Genomic DNA, 16,505 nt, shown 5'->3' with positions numbered 1-16,505 from the left:
ATTTCACTTTGGTTCGTTGTTTGTGCACTTGCGATGTTGATATCCATCTGACATGTTGATCTATCTGTGGCTAAGACAGCGGTTGATGCGTTATTTTGTTGTTGTCGCGGCTTAAACAAAACGCTACAAACGGAACAATCCGTTCGTTGGCAACTGTGCCAATGGTTGATAATTGTACGCGACGACGAACAATGAGGTTTTGGGCACATTTTCTGTAATTGACATGTCGTCAAGTGCGTCAAAACGTCTTTCATCATGGGGCAATGTTTGACGCCGCATATTCGCGGATTATTGGGATTTTCGCGTTCGAGTCGCTGACACTTGTGAGCGTGTACCAGCAATACGAGTTGCTGCTGAATCAATTTTCGCATTTCCTCCGACATATTATCCGGATCTATCTCGATTTTGCGTCCGGTTCACTTGTTTAATTCTCTCGACAACGCTCTTTTAATGCTCTTTTTACTGTAATTTAATAAATAAAATTTTTCAAAATTTCATTAAATTTTTCTCCCTATGAAAATTAAGTAAATAAATAAATGACACGAAGCGCCCTCTATGTAATTATCACTTTCATTCGTCTCAAAAGAAATTTAAATTTTTCAGTTTTCAGACAATTTCAAAAGAAAATTCCAGAAGTTCCCATCAACTTTTTTACTTTATTTTTTTTCGATAGTCAGACAGATTTAAAACATTTCCATTAACAACTTAACATTACAATTTCTCTGGTATACATTTACGATTTTTATGACACATTTTTAATTATTTTTTTCGTCAAATTGACTTATTGTCTTTTAAAATATTGTTGCCGTTCATTAGATCAAGCGAATAAATTTAGAGTCCTTTGTTGTAATAAACGACATCGTCTTTGATATCTGCCTTTTTGATTTTTTCCTTGAGATCGTCCTCCAAGTCGGCAACCTTGATCGATGCGATTTGACTGAACAGCGCGCAACAAAGTGGCGTCGCAAAAGTCAGACAGAAACCGCAAAATAGCGTTTGGATGGGAGCATTTGCCCACGGGTAACGTTTCAAGACGTTGCGTTTTTCAAGAGCGTTCATGAGAATTGGCGTGAATACTAAAAAAAAATTTTTTTTGTGATTTTTTGTTTGAATTTTTAATAAATTTTATGAAACTTACACATTCCAGGAGTTGCCATGCAAATACGACTGAAGACAACTGCTGCAATTCCTTGTTGAGCTGCTTTTTTCGATGGACCGATTTCGTTGCCATTTGAATCGCGAACAACGATTCCTGTTTTCAATTCTCTGAAAAATGGAAGAAAAAAATTAAAATTTTAAAAATTAAAGGAAAATTGTAAAAATTTTACTTACTCAAATCTCATCAATGGAATGTTGATACAATTTGCGCTCCAAACACTGTAACGGAAAATTATTAGAAAAAATTGTTTCTTACAAAAAAATTAAAAATATTTAGGTTGAAAATCAACAAAAAAAAAGTTAATGTATGAAAAAAGGATAAAAGCGAAATAATTTATCAAAATAAAAAAAAAATAAAAATTTAAGCCGCTTTAAATTTATTTTTTTTTTTAAGTTTTTGTTTTTAGAAAAAAGATTCGATTTAATTATTTTGATTTTTAAATAAATTTTAATTTTTTGTCCTCTTTTAAAATTAATTAAAATTGTATAAAATTAAATTTATTTATTTAAAGTAATTAGGTATTTATTTTAATTTATTTAATTCAATTTTTTTTTTTTTAAGGAAATCAAATTTAAATATTTTTATTTTTTTTTTTAATATTTAATCGGATTTGAACCCAATTTAAAAAATTTAATTCAATTTAAAATTTTGAGAAATTATTCACAAATTTTTTAAAAAATTTAAATATTTAATTTTTAAAAATATATAAAAAAATAATTTTTTTTAATCCATAAAATTTAAATAAAATTAATTAATTCATTTAATTCATCGTAAAATAAAAAAAAATAAATTAAATAAATAATATCATCATCTAATGTAAAACCCTAAAAAATAAAATTTAAAAAAATAATATTTTAATCACGTGATCAAATTTTTTTAAGCAAATAAATTTAAATATTTTTATTTTAATTTTATTTCTAATATTTAATCAAATTTGAACTCAAACTATGAAAAAAAAAATAAAATAAAATAAAATAAAATTTAAAAAAATATTTAATTTAATTAAAATTAATAAAAATAAAATTAATTCAATTAATTCATAATGTACCGCTAAAATTTTAAAAGAATTAAAATTTAAATTAAATAAGTAAAAAAAAATAATTAATTCACCATTTAACGTAAAAATTTAAAAAAAAATTAAAATTTAAAAAAATAATAATTTTTTTCAAGAAATAATTTTAAGATTTAATTATTTCTTTAAAGATTAAATTATTTCTTGAAAAAAAATTTTTTTTTTTAATTTTAAAATTTTTTTAAGTTTTTACGTTAAATGGCGAATTAATTATTTTTTAAAAAATTAAATTATTTATTTTAAAGAAATAAAAGAAAATTTTTCGAGACAAAAAAAAATTAAAATAAATTTAAAACGACTCAAAAAAAAAATAAATTTAGAACTTTTATAAACTTATATTATAAAAGTATTTCACCTTATCATCGGACTCAAGCGACCAACTAATGGATGCATGTTCTAAGGGGATAAATTCGTTATTAGTCACAAAAATTCATGCAAATTTATATTTTTTTGTTAAAATCGAAATTTATCATTTTTTTTAGCAGGATTCATTACTTCACACTCTTTTTTGTGCATTTTTTTCATAAAAAAACACAAACTACCGCTAAATACTCGTGAATATTTGTTACATACAATATGCTTGGGTCAAAAACAGAAAAAAAAGTCAAACCTGAAAACTTACCTTGAAAAGCTTATTTAAGCTCAATGCGGTAACGATGGCACCTCCTAAAGCCAAATTTCAATGAAATTTCGTTTTTTCACTTCAAACGGCGAAAAATCTCACCTGTTGCCGCACAATAAGAGTAAAAGAGAGTTTCATTGGAAATTGTGGATCCGCCAGATTTGTTTGTGTAATTGACGATCGCGTTAAAGGACTGATTGACCCATTGCCAAAAGAGAACAGCTGGCGTTGACTTGTAGAAGGTCATCATGCAACCTTTTAAAAAATCTCATAAAATTCTATTTTTAACGAATTTTCGAGAATTTTACCTGTGATCGTCATGTTCATGGGTACTTGAGCTGACATTCTCCCGATGAGGGTCATTTTCTCGCCCGTATCCGGATGAAAAGCCGACTCGTACAAATATTTTGCCTTCCATAACTCGTCGACGGATGTCACATCGGGAACTGGTTTTCCACGTCTACAACGAAAAAAAAAACAAAATTTTATGTATTTCCCAAATTGTTTTTGCCCTCGCTGACCTTTGGTCATAAAAAAAAACAACATAGAAAAAAATATAAAAATTACTTGTAATCATTTACGATCCTCGCTGCTCGATCCAACTCGGCATTGCTGGCTAACACATTTAACGGGTTGGTAACTAAAATAAAATGCTTTGCACGATTGAGATATGTCGATTGCTCGTATCTGTGAAGCAAAAAAAAAGATTGCAAAATAATTGAGAAAAAAATTTAATTTTCTTACCGTGGCTTTGAAATATCGACTTGAGGTAGAGACATCCTGCTGCAAATGTTTAAATGAGTTTATTTTATTTTTTTGAATTAAAAATCAATTTTTTGTTGTTGAACTTACATCGAGTATTATAAAACTGGAAATGACGAAAAAATTCGGAAATTTAATTGAATCACGGGTTGCCAATTAAGTGATATGGAACAGTGTTGTCAATTTTTATCATTTTCATTCATCTCAAATTAAGGGTGATACAAAGTTTAAAAATGTTTTTCGTTTTAAACATTTTTTTTTGTTAATTTTTTTCTCAAAATATAGTTTAAGAGTAACTTTTTACCTTTTCTCAAGTCAATATATATATTTAAGAATTTTTAACATAAAAAATTAACTTTAATTAAAAATTTGTCAAAAGTTTAGTAAAAGATCTAAGATGTCTTTTAAATACCAAAGTGAAAAAAAAAAATACTGAAAAAGTTGAAACATATTTTGAAATTGATCAAAAAAATATTTTTTTCAAAATAAAATCATAATTTTTTGATTTTAAAAAATTTCCTTTCACATAGTTTTGTTTTGAAAACTAAATCAAGAGTAAAACTAAATCAAAAACTGTGTCAAAGCAATTTTCGTCAAATCTTGCTCCAAATGGATAAAAATTTGTCAGAGGGCTCTAATTTATCATTTTTAAGCATTTTCTAACTCAAAACTGCCAAAAAATTGAAACTGAAAAAAAATTTTTTCTTTGACATAGTTTTGTTTTGAAAACTAAATCAAGAGCAAAAAAACTGTGTCAAGAGCAAAAAAACTGTGTCAAAAACTGTGTCAAAGCAATTTTTGTCAAATCTTGCTCCAAATGGATGAAAATTTGTCAGAGGGCTCTAATTTATCATTTTTAAGCATTTTCTAACTCAAAACTGCCAAAAAATTGAAACTGAAAAAAAATTTTTTCTTTGACATAGTTTTGTTTTGAAAACTAAATCAAGAGCAAAAAAACTGTGTCAAAAACTGTGTCAAAGCAATTTTTGTCAAATCTTGCTCCAAATGGATTAAAATTTGTCAGAGGGCTCTAATTTATCATTTTTAAGCATTTTCTAACTCAAAACTGCCAAAAAATTGAAACTGAAAAAAAATTTTTTCTTTGACATAGTTTTGTTTTGAAAACTAAATCAAGAGCAAAAAAACTGTGTCAAAAACTGTGTCAAAGCAATTTTTGTCAAATCTTGCTCCAAATGGATAAAAATTTGTCAGAGGGCTCTAATTTATCATTTTTAAGCATTTTCTAACTCAAAACTGCCAAAAAATTGAAACTGAAAAAAAATTTTTTCTTTGACATAGTTTTGTTTTGAAAACTAAATCAAGAGCAAAAAAACTGTGTCAAAGCAATTTTTGTCAAATCTTGCTCCAAATGGATAAAAATTTATCAGAAGGGCTCTAATTTATCATTTTTAATCATTTTCTAACTCAAAACTGCCAAAAAATTTAAAATTTTTTTTTCTTTGACATAGTTTTGTTTTGAAAACTAAATCAAGAGCAAAAAAACTGTGTCAAAAACTGTGTCAAAGCAATTTTTGTCAAATCTTGCTCCAAATGGATTAAAATTTGTCAGAGGGCTCTAATTTATCATTTTTAAGCATTTTCTAACTCAAAACTGCCAAAAAATTGAAACTGAAAAAAAATTTTTTCTTTGACATAGTTTTGTTTTGAAAACTAAATCAAGAGCAAAAAAACTGTGTCAAAAACTGTGTCAAAGCAATTTTTGTCAAATCTTGCTCCAAATGGATGAAAATTTGTCAGAGGGCTCTAATTTATCATTTTTAAGCATTTTCTAACTGAAAACTGCCAAAAAATAGAAACTGAAAAAAATTCTCTTTATTTATTTCGAGAACTGAAAATTTGAATTCGTGAGTGAATAAGTTAATTTCTTACAATCTAAATTAATATTCTTCAAAAATTTAAATTTTAAAAAAATCAAAAACATTTCCAAAACTTGTATCAGCCTTAAATTATTAAGATATTGTATTCATCCGATCACAAACCCCGTGGGTCATTTCAAGCAAAAACAGCAGTGAGTCGTATTAAAATGATAAGTCTGAATTAACATAAAGCAAATTATCTTATCATTCTCATTCGTCTCGACCATCACAGGTAACGTATTTTCTTGAACTGAACCCACACCTGAGTTTATTGTTCGCCGTAACACAGTAGCCCATAGATCTGAGACGAATGAAATTGATCGGACGACGAACGACATCTTTAATGCGGATTCGCTTTGAATTTTTCCATTTAATTTTAATGTTTGTGAGAAAAAATCCAGCAGAAAAGTGACTTTCTGTGGCTAAAAGTGCGCAAAAGTACATCGGAAACACGGCAAACGATTCCGCTGCACGCACGCGAAAAGTACAAAACAAATAATTTGATGCGGATTTGAGACGCCCCCATTTTTTAGCAAATAAACATTTGAGAAATCTTCTCTCAACGCGAAAAACGAAAGCAAAAACACGCATTTGCGGTCCGCGGGAAGCCTTGAAACGCGAAAATTTCGTGGCAAATTGCAAAAAAAATCACACGAGCTTGTGACTGCGAGAAAAAGCGAGCAATAAAAAAGAGATAAAAATCCAATATCAACAGGACGACAAAAAGGAGAAAAAAGTTGAAAATTAATGTCTACGAAAAATTCGGAAAAATAAAGTCGAATTTTGAGAGAAACGCGTGCAAAATCGAGTGCAAATCGGGAGAAAGTGCGAAAAAAGGAGGAAAAACTGCGATTGCTCGTGGCCCGGAGTGCGAAAAACGACATTTACATAGTATGTCAATAAAGTAAACAAGATACCATCTTGAAATGGATGCAGTCGAGTTCGGATAAAATTTCAAAGCTGAGTACACAAAAGAGAAAAAATTGATAATGAATGGGTTTAAAACATGGAAATAGATGTAAAACAAAGCACTCAAAGATCAAAACGAAGAAAAAGGGCTCAACGCATGCAAGCGGAGAGAGGGAAAGAGGTTGTTCGTGGGGGGGAAGTAGATAGTGGCGAAGAGGACTACGGCTCTCTTAAACGAGACAAATCTGTTCGTCCCCCCGTTCGACGTAAGCGAAACAAAGACATATCGCCAATCTTGGAGGAAGATATTATCGACGGTTTTGCGATATTAGCCTTCAAAACATATGAAGATTTAGAGGTAATTTTCCATTTTTCACGAATTTTTTCCGAAAAAATCTTTAAAAAATTTCATTTTTTTCAGTTTGCCATAAAAATCGCATCGAAACGTAATGAGAAACGCCTGTCATCGATAATTGAGCTGACAAAGTTAATGGCGGACGAAAATATAAGCGACATAATATCCAAGTCTCAAAAGTCAAATTCGACAAACGAGAACAAGCCTCGTGATGGCGAACCAGATCAAAAGGGCAAAATTTCAAATTATATAAATCAAAACGCGTACTGTCAGGTAAACTTCGGACTTTTCTTAAAAAGTGTTAAAAATCCTGAAATTTTTCTCAAAATTAAAAATTTTCTACCTTAAAAATCCAAAAAGTGACAAATTTTTAATTTAGTCAAGAAATTTTCATATTTTTTTCCACAAAATTAATTTTTTTTTCATAAAAATTCAAAAAAAATTTGAAAAAACAAATTTTTTTTAGCAAAAGATTGATTGGCGAGATTAAAAATAAATTCCCTAAAATTAAAATTTACAAGTTATTTTTAAAGAATTTAAATTTTTTATAATTAAAAATTCATTTTTTTCATAGTTTTTAAAATTTTCTTTAAAATTTAAATTTTTTGAATATTTTTTTGACTTTAATTATTTTTTTTTTTTAAGAATTTTAGAAAAAAAAAATAAGTTTGACAAAATTTCTTGTAAATTTTAATGATATCTTTCCAGAAGATTGATATCTTTCACTAAAAAAATTTGTTTTTTCAAAATTTTTTTGAATTTTTATGAAAAAAAATTAATTTTGTGGAAAAAAATATGAACATTTCTTGACTTTGATAATTTTTCTTTTCAAAAATTTAAGAAAAATTTTAAATTTGGCGTATTTTCTTGTAAATTTTAATTTTAAGAATTTAATTTTAGATTTCGCTAAATAATTTTTTCAAATTTAATGAAAATTTTGACTAATTTTTGTATTTTTTTAGGATGCTGGAACTTCTGACGATAGCGGAAGAGCGTCGGAAAGACTCACAACTTCCTCAGTTGCACAACGAGACGCAGAAAGTTCTCGCGATAGGCTAAGTGATGTAAGTTCAATAGCTTAAAATGGATTTTTCAACAAAAATTGCACAAATTTGCTTCGATTTATTTCATTTTTTGACAAAATTGAAGCATTTCTAACAAAATTTTTTTTTTTTTAAAATTGAATTATTTTTAATATTTTTTTTTAAATTTTTTTCTTATAGGCAAGTAGCAGATGCAGTTCTGGAAAGGGTTATATCGTAAGTTTTTCGCATTTTTTTCGATTTTTAAATAATTTTTAACGAAAATTTTCGCTTTTCAGTGTGATAGTGAAGGAGATGACGACAAAGTATCTGATGCGGGATCCGGATTCTCGAATACTCATCCGTTTACAGCGACAACATCAAAGTCCTCGAAGGCAAATAGCACGCCGCCGCCGCCCGTTGTCGATGGCAACGCGTCAACTAATAACGTAGAATGTAAGACTGATGTAGATCAGAAAGTTGCGACAGATCTTCCGCCGCCTGCGTTGCCGCTGTCATCATCGGCTCCCGTATCACAAATCGACAAGCAAAACGTTCAAGTGCCAAGTCGTATCGACGAAAAATGTAGCAGTGGCGACAAAAATACTCAATCCACGAGTTTGATACCTCCGTCGCCCGTCATCACGGTAAAAACCGAGGAAATTAGCGCCGATGTGAATAGTGTAGTGGTAGATCCCGCGGTAGATTCGAAAAACGCACTGAACGACCTCACAAAAGAAACGAAAAGCACAGAAAAACGCGAGAACGAACAGCCCTTCGGAGTTCCTATAAAAGTCGTGAAACACGATGCATCAGCGACAGACCCAAGCGGCAGTTCATTTCTGTACAGATCTCCGTATGCACAAACGCCTCCCGGATTTCCGCCGTATCCATATCCCGTTCCGCCGCTCGTTGATGCGAAAGATGCGTCTTCGATGCCTCCCGCGTTAAATAACAAACCTCTCATGGCATCCGGATCGAAATCCGGAGACAAAATGGAGAAAAACCCGTCGCTTCCTGTGAAGGAACGTGATAATTTCAGTGACATCGATTCCTTATCTGTATCCAGTGTGACGTCAAGCAATACAGCTGTTGTACAGAGCCTGCCGTCGTCAAAAGTTTCGAGTATTTCCTTTCCGCGACCCATGCCCACGAATGCATGGCCCCTAAGTACAACACAAACGACGACAACTTCGACGCCGGAAGTCCCGAAACCCGCAATAAGTGTGGGAGGAGCGAAATCTACGCCTCCTCCGTCGACGGCGACAACGAGTTCGTCGACTTTCGCAACGCCCTTACCGCCTCCAACGACAACAGCGCCATTATCGTTCTCAGCAGAGTCACTTTTCTCAACGAAACCAAAAGGTAAGGGAGTTAAAAGCGATTTTTTTGTTAAATATGTTTTGGATTTCTTTCGAAATTATTCTTTTCAAGTCTCGAAATCAAATTTTTATTCTCGAAATGAATTTTTCTTTTTCGAAATGAATTTTTTATTTTCGAAATGAACAATTAAATTCTCGAAATAAATTTTTTTCAATTCAATTTTCGAAATGAATTTTTTCATTTTCGAAATGATTTTTTTATCAAATTTTTATTTTCGAAATGAATTTATTCAAATTTTTATTTTCGAAATAATTTTTTTCATTTTCGAAATGAATTTTTTCATTTTCGAAATGAATGTTTTATCAAATTTTTATTTTCGAAATGAATTTTTTATTTTCGAAATTAATTTTTTCATTTTCAAATTTTTATTTTCGAAATGAATTTTAAATGAATTTTTATTTTCGAACTGAATTTTTATTTTCGAAATGAATTTTGAATTTTTTATCAAATTTTTATTTTCGAAATGAACAATTAAGTTTTCCAAATGAATTTTTTATAAATTTTTTTTATAAAATAATTTTTTTTATCAAATTTTTATTTTCGAAATGAATAAATTCAATTTTCGAAATGAATTTTTTATCAAATTTTTATTTTCGAAATGAACAATTCAATCCTCGAAATGAATTTTTCTTTTTCGAAATGAATTTTTTATCAAATTTTAGATCTCGAAATGAATAACAAAAACACGAAATTAACTTCTCTGAACATTTCAAATATTTTAGGTCTAAATTTTAAAAATTTCTATGAAATCCAAAACATTTTTCATCATTTTTTGATAAAAAATCATAAAATTCATGAATATTTTAATAAATTTTCTCTCTTTTTCAATTGTAGATCAAACAGATCTGTTACGTCGCGAACTAGATAATAGATTTCTGGATAGAGCTGGTCTCTCAACGTCATCGTCAACGAGTAATCCGCCGTATTTACGGCAAGAGCTACATCATCATCAGCACCAACACACACATTTGCATCAACATCACCAACAAATCATCCCGGCAGTGAATCCCGCTGCTCCCAACACAATTTTCTCGGCGCCTTTATTCAAAGACATTCCAAAAATTGGAGGCGTTGATTCTCCATTTTATCGTACTGGAATTAGTGTGCCCATGTATACAACATATCCCCCGACCATTTTGCATCCGACAATTGGAGCGGCGACAACGCAATTTATTCCGCAAAATTCACTGTCGACTTTTATTCCCAAAGTAAGATTTTTTTCGAAATTTTTATTTGAAAAAATCCAATTTTAATTTTTTTTTTTTTTTATTTTAGAAAACTGGAAGATGGAATGCCATGCACGTTCGAATCGCTTGGGAAATTTATTCGCATCAAACAAAGCAAAATCCGGAGAAAACGAATCCTCTGAAGGCGACGGAAGTATTACGGAATCCATCGCATCTGCATTCCCCCGCATCTGCCGGCGGATTACTGAGAACGCACGAAATGATGCCCGGATCGTATCCTGCGCATTTAATGGCAGGCAGAAATATCTTCGATTCGTCAATGAGTCCACAATTTTTAAGTTCATCTAGTCATTTAGGTAGAAAATTTTTTTGGTAAAAGTTGAAATTTTTATTAATTTTGAGTTTTTTTTCAGGTATGTCACCATTTAGTCGATATAGTGCACCGTTTCCTCCATCACCCTTTGCAACAATGCCTGGTTTCGCGAGAGATTCGGCGCTTGGGGCTCCATTTACGGGACTTCATGATCCATGGAGAAGGTAAAAATTGAAAAAAATTATTAATTTTTCATTGAAATTAGTCAAAAATGTCATCGATTTTTTCATTTTTATTTTTTTTGAAATTTTTACAAGAACAATATTTCACATGAAATCTCAAAAAATTAAGAAATTTTTCTATTTTTTCAACGATTTTGATAAAAAAAAAAAACGGAAAGTAAAAAAACGTAAAGTAAAAAAAATAAATTTTAATTTTTGTATTAAATATTTTTTATTTTCAAAAAAAATATTAAAATTATTATCCAAAAATTTAAAAAAAATTAATTTCTTTAACTAAAAAAAATTAAAACTTTCGTGAAAAGCTAGGTGAAAAGTAAAAAAAAAATTTTATTTAATTTAATTTTTTTTTTATTTTTTGTTAAAGAAATCTCTTAGTTTTTAAAAATAAAATTAAATTAATATTTATCCAAAAAATAAAAAAAAATATATTTTATAAATTTTTAAGATAAATTCTCTAAAAAACCAATCTCTTAAATTTTTTAAATTTTTCTTTAAAATTTTTCAATTTTATAAAAAAAATATTTACAAAATTTAAAAATTCAATTTCATAAAAAAAAATATTTAAAAAATTTAAAATTCGAAAAAAAATTATAAAATTATGAGAAATCGAAAATATTTTTGAAATTGAATTGAATTCAAATTTTAAAAAAAATCATATTAATTTTTTTTCATTTTTAGTTTACAAAGACCTTATTTGCCATCTCCTGCTCCCCCGAATTGGGCAATGAAGCCTGATGTGTCGAATATTGAAATCAGTAAACGTGAAGCGGAAGAAAGAGAGCGACAACTAAGGGAACGAGAAGAACGGGAGCGTTTGAGGCGTGAAAGGGAAGAAAAAGAACGACAGCGTGAAAGAGATCGAGAACGTGAGGAAAAATTAAAGAAAGAAGGTAAGAATTAAAAATAAATAATTAAAAAAAAATAAAAAAAATTAATTTAAAAAAAAATTAAAAAAATGAAAAAAGTAAAAAAAAAATTAAAGAAAAACTAAAAGAAAATTTAAAAAAAAATAAATTCAAAAAAAAAAAATTATAAAAAGATTGAAAAAAATATTTTTTTTTCTTTTGAATAAATAAAATTTCGACAAAAAAACTAAAATATTTTTTTTTATAATTTTCAGCTGAACGTGAACGCAAAGAAAAGGAAAAACGCGAGCAAGAAAGACGCGAAATGGAACGCGAACGAATGTTACAGCAGCAGCGAATGAACGAAATGAAACCCAATGTTCACAACAACGTCATGAGTCACGATCGATCTCCGTTGCGAAATGGCTGCGAACCCGATATGCGAATAAAAGAAGAATCTCGTAAAGATGACGACGTCATGCGAAACGATCCGTCACGCTTTTCATCGTCATCTAACCCAATGATGGGCACTCCAAGTCATGCCTACCTTTCGAGCAGGCACCCGCAACACGTATTAGGCGTTAGTCCGTCACACTTATCCCGCAGTATTTTACCTCCGCATCCCGGTTCGAGTTTATCGCACTTTCCGCCGCCTCCGCCTCCCTCAGTGTGGTCTGGCGTCGATCCGTATCGAGACCCTTATCGATTGGATCCGATGACACCGCTGCGATATAATCCGCTGATGGAAGCGATGCGCGCCGAAGAGGAACGCGCAAAGGCAATGTACTTGCATTATCGACCAAAAGATCCGGCGGCGTTTCCCATGATGCATCACAGGATGCCGACGGGCGGTCCGCCGCCACCCTCGATGAATTCGATGAAACCAAATGGACCATCACATATTCCGCCAGTGAGCTCAGATGCACTGAAAAAGGACGATTCGTCACAAAACCGATGATAAAACTCATGAATTAAGTTCATCTCATCTGAAAAAAACACAAAAAAAACTAAATCGTATTTTATCTGGCTGAGAAATCAGTGAATTAGCCAATATTACTTAAGTTTTACTTTTTATATAGAATTATTAGTTATTCCAAGCTACTTTTACACGAACAATTTACAAATTTTTTTTTTTTTTGGGTCAACTTTCAAGTTGATTTATTCCTCAATTTGCCCAAAAATACTGAAAATTGTTCAAGATGCTTTTGTACATGTAAAATGTAAATTGATAGATATTATTACAGTATGTATTAAAAATTAGGTAAAAAATTTTTTCATTTTTTTTTTAATTTGAAGCCTTACTTCATGCAAAAAATTGTAAATTTTTTAAATAAAAAAATTGCAAATATAAAAAAAATTGTGAGGCTTTCAAATCTTTAATCCATTGTAAATTTTTTGTGATCATGTAATAAAATGAATTACAGTAGTCCATGTGTGTTAGTTTATAAAGAAAAAAAGAAAAAAAAAATGTTAAGAGGAAAGATAAATATACTACTTAATATTAAAGTTGTTCCCGGTACTCTCGATCGAATTTTTTAAAAAATTTTCGGTCGAGTTGGAACAACTTTAAATCCTCTTGAATTACAAAATAACCCATTTTATACATACATTTTGATGATATTGTATCATAATCAACAACGTTTTAGAGAACTTAGCAGTGATACAACTTGATAATTAATTGAGTAAAGAAATAAATAAAAAAAAAATAATAAAATTAAATATTAAATGTAAGAGAATTACTTAGTAGATTTGTAGAAAAATAGATAAAAAAAAAACATTTACGTGCTTCTTGATTTTCCTCAGTAGGCATTTTTGCATTTTTTAGTTCAAACACTCGAAACGTAACAAAATTTAGAGTTAATTAATTTTATGTGTATCTCTACTCAAATTCAGCTTTATTTGAATAGAATTTAGCTTAATTTTTTAAAACAAAATATTTGCATTCAAAAAAATAATTTTAGTAAATTTTAATTGGGGGCGTTTTAAATTTATTTTAAAATTTTTGTCTGAATTATTTGAAAAAATTTAATTTAAAAAATTATTCTTACTGAAAAATTAAAAAATAAAATTTAAATTTTAAATTTAATTTTTTAAATTTTAAAATTTAATTTAAAAAAATTATTTAAATTTTCTTTTAAAAAAAATTTAAAAAAAATAATTAATTAATTGAATTAAAAAAAATAAAATTTAATTTAAAAAATTTTTTTGATTAAAAATTAATTAAATTTAATTTTGAAAAATTGAAATTCAATTTAAAAAATTTAAAATTTATTTTAAAAAATAAAAATTTGATTAAAAATAGGTACTAAAATTCAATTGAAAAAAAAATTAATTTAATTTTCACTTTTAATTTTTAACGTTTGTAAAATTTTATTTTAAAAAAATTAATTTTATTTTTTTTTTTCAATTTTAAAAAATTAATTTTATTTTTTTTTTTATCAATTTTAAAAAATTAATTTAATTTTTTTCATTAATTTTTAATTAGTTTTAAACATTTTTTTTTATTTTAAGACAAATTTTGTTTAGTCAAAGACTTGCCATGATTTTTCTATTTTTTATTTTTTTTTAATTAAAATTTCGAAAAATTTCATAATTTGAAAATGATATAAACCGGTTTCAAAACTTCATTAAAAAATTAATCTTCTAAAAAATTAATTAAAATAAAAATTTTAATAGTTAAAATATTTTAAAAATTTCTTCTCAAAAAATCACGAAAAATTAAAAAAATATTTTTTTGGACAAAATTTTATGAAAAAAATCAAACTAATTTTTTTAAATGAAAAAAGGACAAAAATTAAAAATTATTTGAAATTATTTAAAATTTTTTTTTAAAAAAAATTTATCATGAAAAATTTCAAAAATATTTTTTGAGAAATTTTAAAAAAAAATTAAATTAAATTAAATGAAAATAGAACAAAAAATTAAAAAAAAATAAATTTAAAACGCCCTTAAAATAAAAAAAATTTGAAACGCCCTTAAAATAAAAAACAATAGATAATTCATAAAAAAAAATAATTTAGACTTCTACTGAGGACATTTTGACTTTAATATTCGTTAGTCTCAATGAGTCAACGCACTGTTATTTAAATTTATTTATTTGTCTATTTAAGCATAAACTATGTATAAATCTGATATACTGATTATTAAAGTATGGAACATAAATAATTACTATAAAAAAATTAAAAACCTTTATTTGTCTTCACTTTTGTCATTTTTCATGTCAAGCAACAATTTACAATATTCAAAAAGTTCAGCATTGGCTTTTTTCAACTTTAAATTTTCCTCTTCTAGCTTATTGTCGTAACTACTTGATGCCGGCGTAACTTCTTCTTTAATGAAAAAGTCATAATACCCAAACTGTCTCGGGCATTGGAGCTCCATATTGGGATTACTCAAGTCACATTTGACTCTGTTCATGGTTTTTATCGTATTTTCCAAGCATCCTTCTTTGTCGTATTCCAAGCAAGAGGCGAACATTACAGTTATATTGGTAACTTCGGAGGTTTGTTGCAACACTTTTAACGCCTGACCTTCACTATTCCAAATTACAACTAATTTATCTGAACTTCCAGAGACCAGGCGGAGATTACAAGCCATCATTGCGAGCGACGTGATTTCTTTTTTATGCACCGGAGCGAATTTATTCAAATCTTTCATCTGATTTTCGAAGACTTCGTTCGTGTAAGGCTTGAAATTCGTCAAAATTACTTTGAAAATATTTCCGTTCGTGTCTCCCAAAAACGCACAGTGCTTCGTATCGCTAAAAATCGCAACGCACATGACAGATTCAAAGACAATTTTCAACAAAGTTGCTTTGCTGTTCAAATCGTAGATGCGACAAGTCCTATCCATGGAGGTAGAAATCAAACTCGACTCATAAAAATCCGCCGAAACATTAATATCCGTGATGGGAAGTTGATGATCGGAGAAAACGTGCGAACAAGTCTTCATCAATTGCTCATCGTTCGACAGGACTTTCGTCAAATGCCACAAAACGATCATCCCGTCGTCCCCAGCTGTGATAAAATGTGAACCTTCCTTCGTGAATCGCACAATTGTCACTTGCTGATAATGCGTTTTTGGACATTTAACGAACAAATTCATTGCCGGCTGCCAAACCATCACATCGCTACCCATGGCAATCGCAACGAAACATCCATCTAAAAAAAAAAAATAAGAATTCCAAACCAAGCATAAAAAAATTAAAAAAAAATTACCTCGAGAAGCGGCAACAGCATTCGGTTTCGCAGGCAAAACAATTTTACAAGAAAGCTCTTCTTCCCATTTTTTGAGGTGAAACGTGTGAAGTAACGCTTTTGCACTGTCTCCAATTAAAAGTAACTCATCTTTTAACAAGGTAACGTTATTCCTCTTTGCCGAAGAGTTTTTGTATGAACCTAAAGTGACGTGATTTTGCAAATCAATTACACTGGCGTTCGATGACTGAAAGTTAATTATCGCTATTTCAGACATTTTTGAGCAATTTTAAAGTCAAAGGCATGGATTTTGTTTACTTTTTAAGGGATTTCAAAAACCGGCATTTTTTAATCTCGAGAATCCGGTAGATGGCGCTGCAGTCAGCTTGTCAATATCCTGTTTGGAGCCACCAAAGCGGAAGTGCGGCAACATGCTGAACTAATTTTGAGACGAATGAAACTGATAACGAGCGCCAGAGGGCTCTGTAGGTCTTGTCAACATCCTGTTTGGCGCCACGTACGGCGGGAAATGGAACTAATTTTGGGTCGGCTGAAATTGAT

General features: G+C 29.2%; 3 protein-coding genes across 4 annotated transcripts; 1 reads left to right on the top strand and 2 right to left on the bottom strand.

The window, feature by feature from the left end:
* Positions 1–627: 627 nt before the first annotated feature.
* LOC134833047 (sideroflexin-1-3) lies at positions 628–3,778 on the bottom strand. 2 transcript variants are annotated; one of them, XM_063847211.1, is made up of 10 exons: positions 3,706–3,778; positions 3,598–3,636; positions 3,421–3,540; positions 3,162–3,313; positions 2,956–3,108; positions 2,854–2,897; positions 2,587–2,627; positions 1,333–1,377; positions 1,139–1,266; positions 628–1,076 (listed from the first exon to the last, which is right to left on the bottom strand). In XM_063847211.1, exons 2-10 carry the CDS (start codon positions 3,630–3,632, stop codon positions 832–834), a joined length of 963 nt encoding a protein of 320 aa, XP_063703281.1. In that variant the 5' UTR covers positions 3,633–3,636; positions 3,706–3,778; the 3' UTR covers positions 628–831. The 2 variants fall into 2 exon arrangements, with proteins under 2 accessions (XP_063703281.1, XP_063703280.1); XM_063847210.1 differs by having other exon boundaries at positions 3,598–3,633; positions 3,706–3,767.
* Positions 3,779–5,831: 2,053 nt separating this feature from the next.
* LOC134833306 (autism susceptibility gene 2 protein-like) lies at positions 5,832–13,337 on the top strand. The gene is made up of 10 exons (XM_063847585.1): positions 5,832–6,759; positions 6,823–7,029; positions 7,719–7,820; positions 7,980–8,015; positions 8,078–9,143; positions 9,996–10,369; positions 10,437–10,704; positions 10,762–10,885; positions 11,582–11,793; positions 12,024–13,337. The coding sequence occupies exons 1-10, from the start codon at positions 6,499–6,501 to the stop codon at positions 12,704–12,706; spliced, it is 3,333 nt and encodes a 1,110-aa protein (XP_063703655.1). The 5' UTR covers positions 5,832–6,498; the 3' UTR covers positions 12,707–13,337.
* A 1,576-nt stretch (positions 13,338–14,913) lies between these two features.
* Positions 14,914–16,309, bottom strand: LOC134833913 (WD repeat-containing protein 18). The gene is made up of 2 exons (XM_063848412.1): positions 15,966–16,309; positions 14,914–15,908 (listed from the first exon to the last, which is right to left on the bottom strand). Exons 1-2 carry the CDS (start codon positions 16,219–16,221, stop codon positions 14,938–14,940), a joined length of 1,227 nt encoding a protein of 408 aa, XP_063704482.1. The 5' UTR covers positions 16,222–16,309; the 3' UTR covers positions 14,914–14,937.
* Between the last annotated feature and the right edge of the window lie 196 nt (positions 16,310–16,505).

The sequence above is a fragment of the Culicoides brevitarsis genome, chromosome 3, assembly GCF_036172545.1.
Source record: "Culicoides brevitarsis isolate CSIRO-B50_1 chromosome 3, AGI_CSIRO_Cbre_v1, whole genome shotgun sequence".
In the NCBI taxonomy this organism is placed as follows: domain Eukaryota; kingdom Metazoa; phylum Arthropoda; class Insecta; order Diptera; family Ceratopogonidae; genus Culicoides; species Culicoides brevitarsis.
This window is presented reverse-complemented; position numbering and strand designations above follow the sequence as displayed.

What these genes read in the sequence shown, in the direction of transcription:
- LOC134833047 (XM_063847210.1), bottom strand. An exon ending in GTCGATATTTCAAAGCCACG is followed by an intron (nt 3,541 to 3,597) that starts GTAAGAAAATTA and finishes TTTGCTTCACAG; the next exon opens with ATACGAGCAATCGACATATC. An exon ending in CATGAACATGACGATCACAG is followed by an intron (nt 3,109 to 3,161) that starts GTAAAATTCTCG and finishes ATTTTTTAAAAG; the next exon opens with GTTGCATGATGACCTTCTAC.
- LOC134833913 (XM_063848412.1), bottom strand. Translation starts at nt 16,221, where the DNA reads ATGTCTGAAATAGCGATAATTAACTTTCAGTCATCGAACGCCAGTGTA. An exon ending in TGCTGTTGCCGCTTCTCGAG is followed by an intron (nt 15,909 to 15,965) that starts GTAATTTTTTTT and finishes TTTTTTTTTTAG; the next exon opens with ATGGATGTTTCGTTGCGATT.
- LOC134833306 (XM_063847585.1), top strand. Translation starts at nt 6,499, where the DNA reads ATGGAAATAGATGTAAAACAAAGCACTCAAAGATCAAAACGAAGAAAA. An exon ending in TTTCTCAACGAAACCAAAAG is followed by an intron (nt 9,144 to 9,995) that starts GTAAGGGAGTTA and finishes TTTCAATTGTAG; the next exon opens with ATCAAACAGATCTGTTACGT. An exon ending in CTTCATGATCCATGGAGAAG is followed by an intron (nt 10,886 to 11,581) that starts GTAAAAATTGAA and finishes TTTCATTTTTAG; the next exon opens with TTTACAAAGACCTTATTTGC.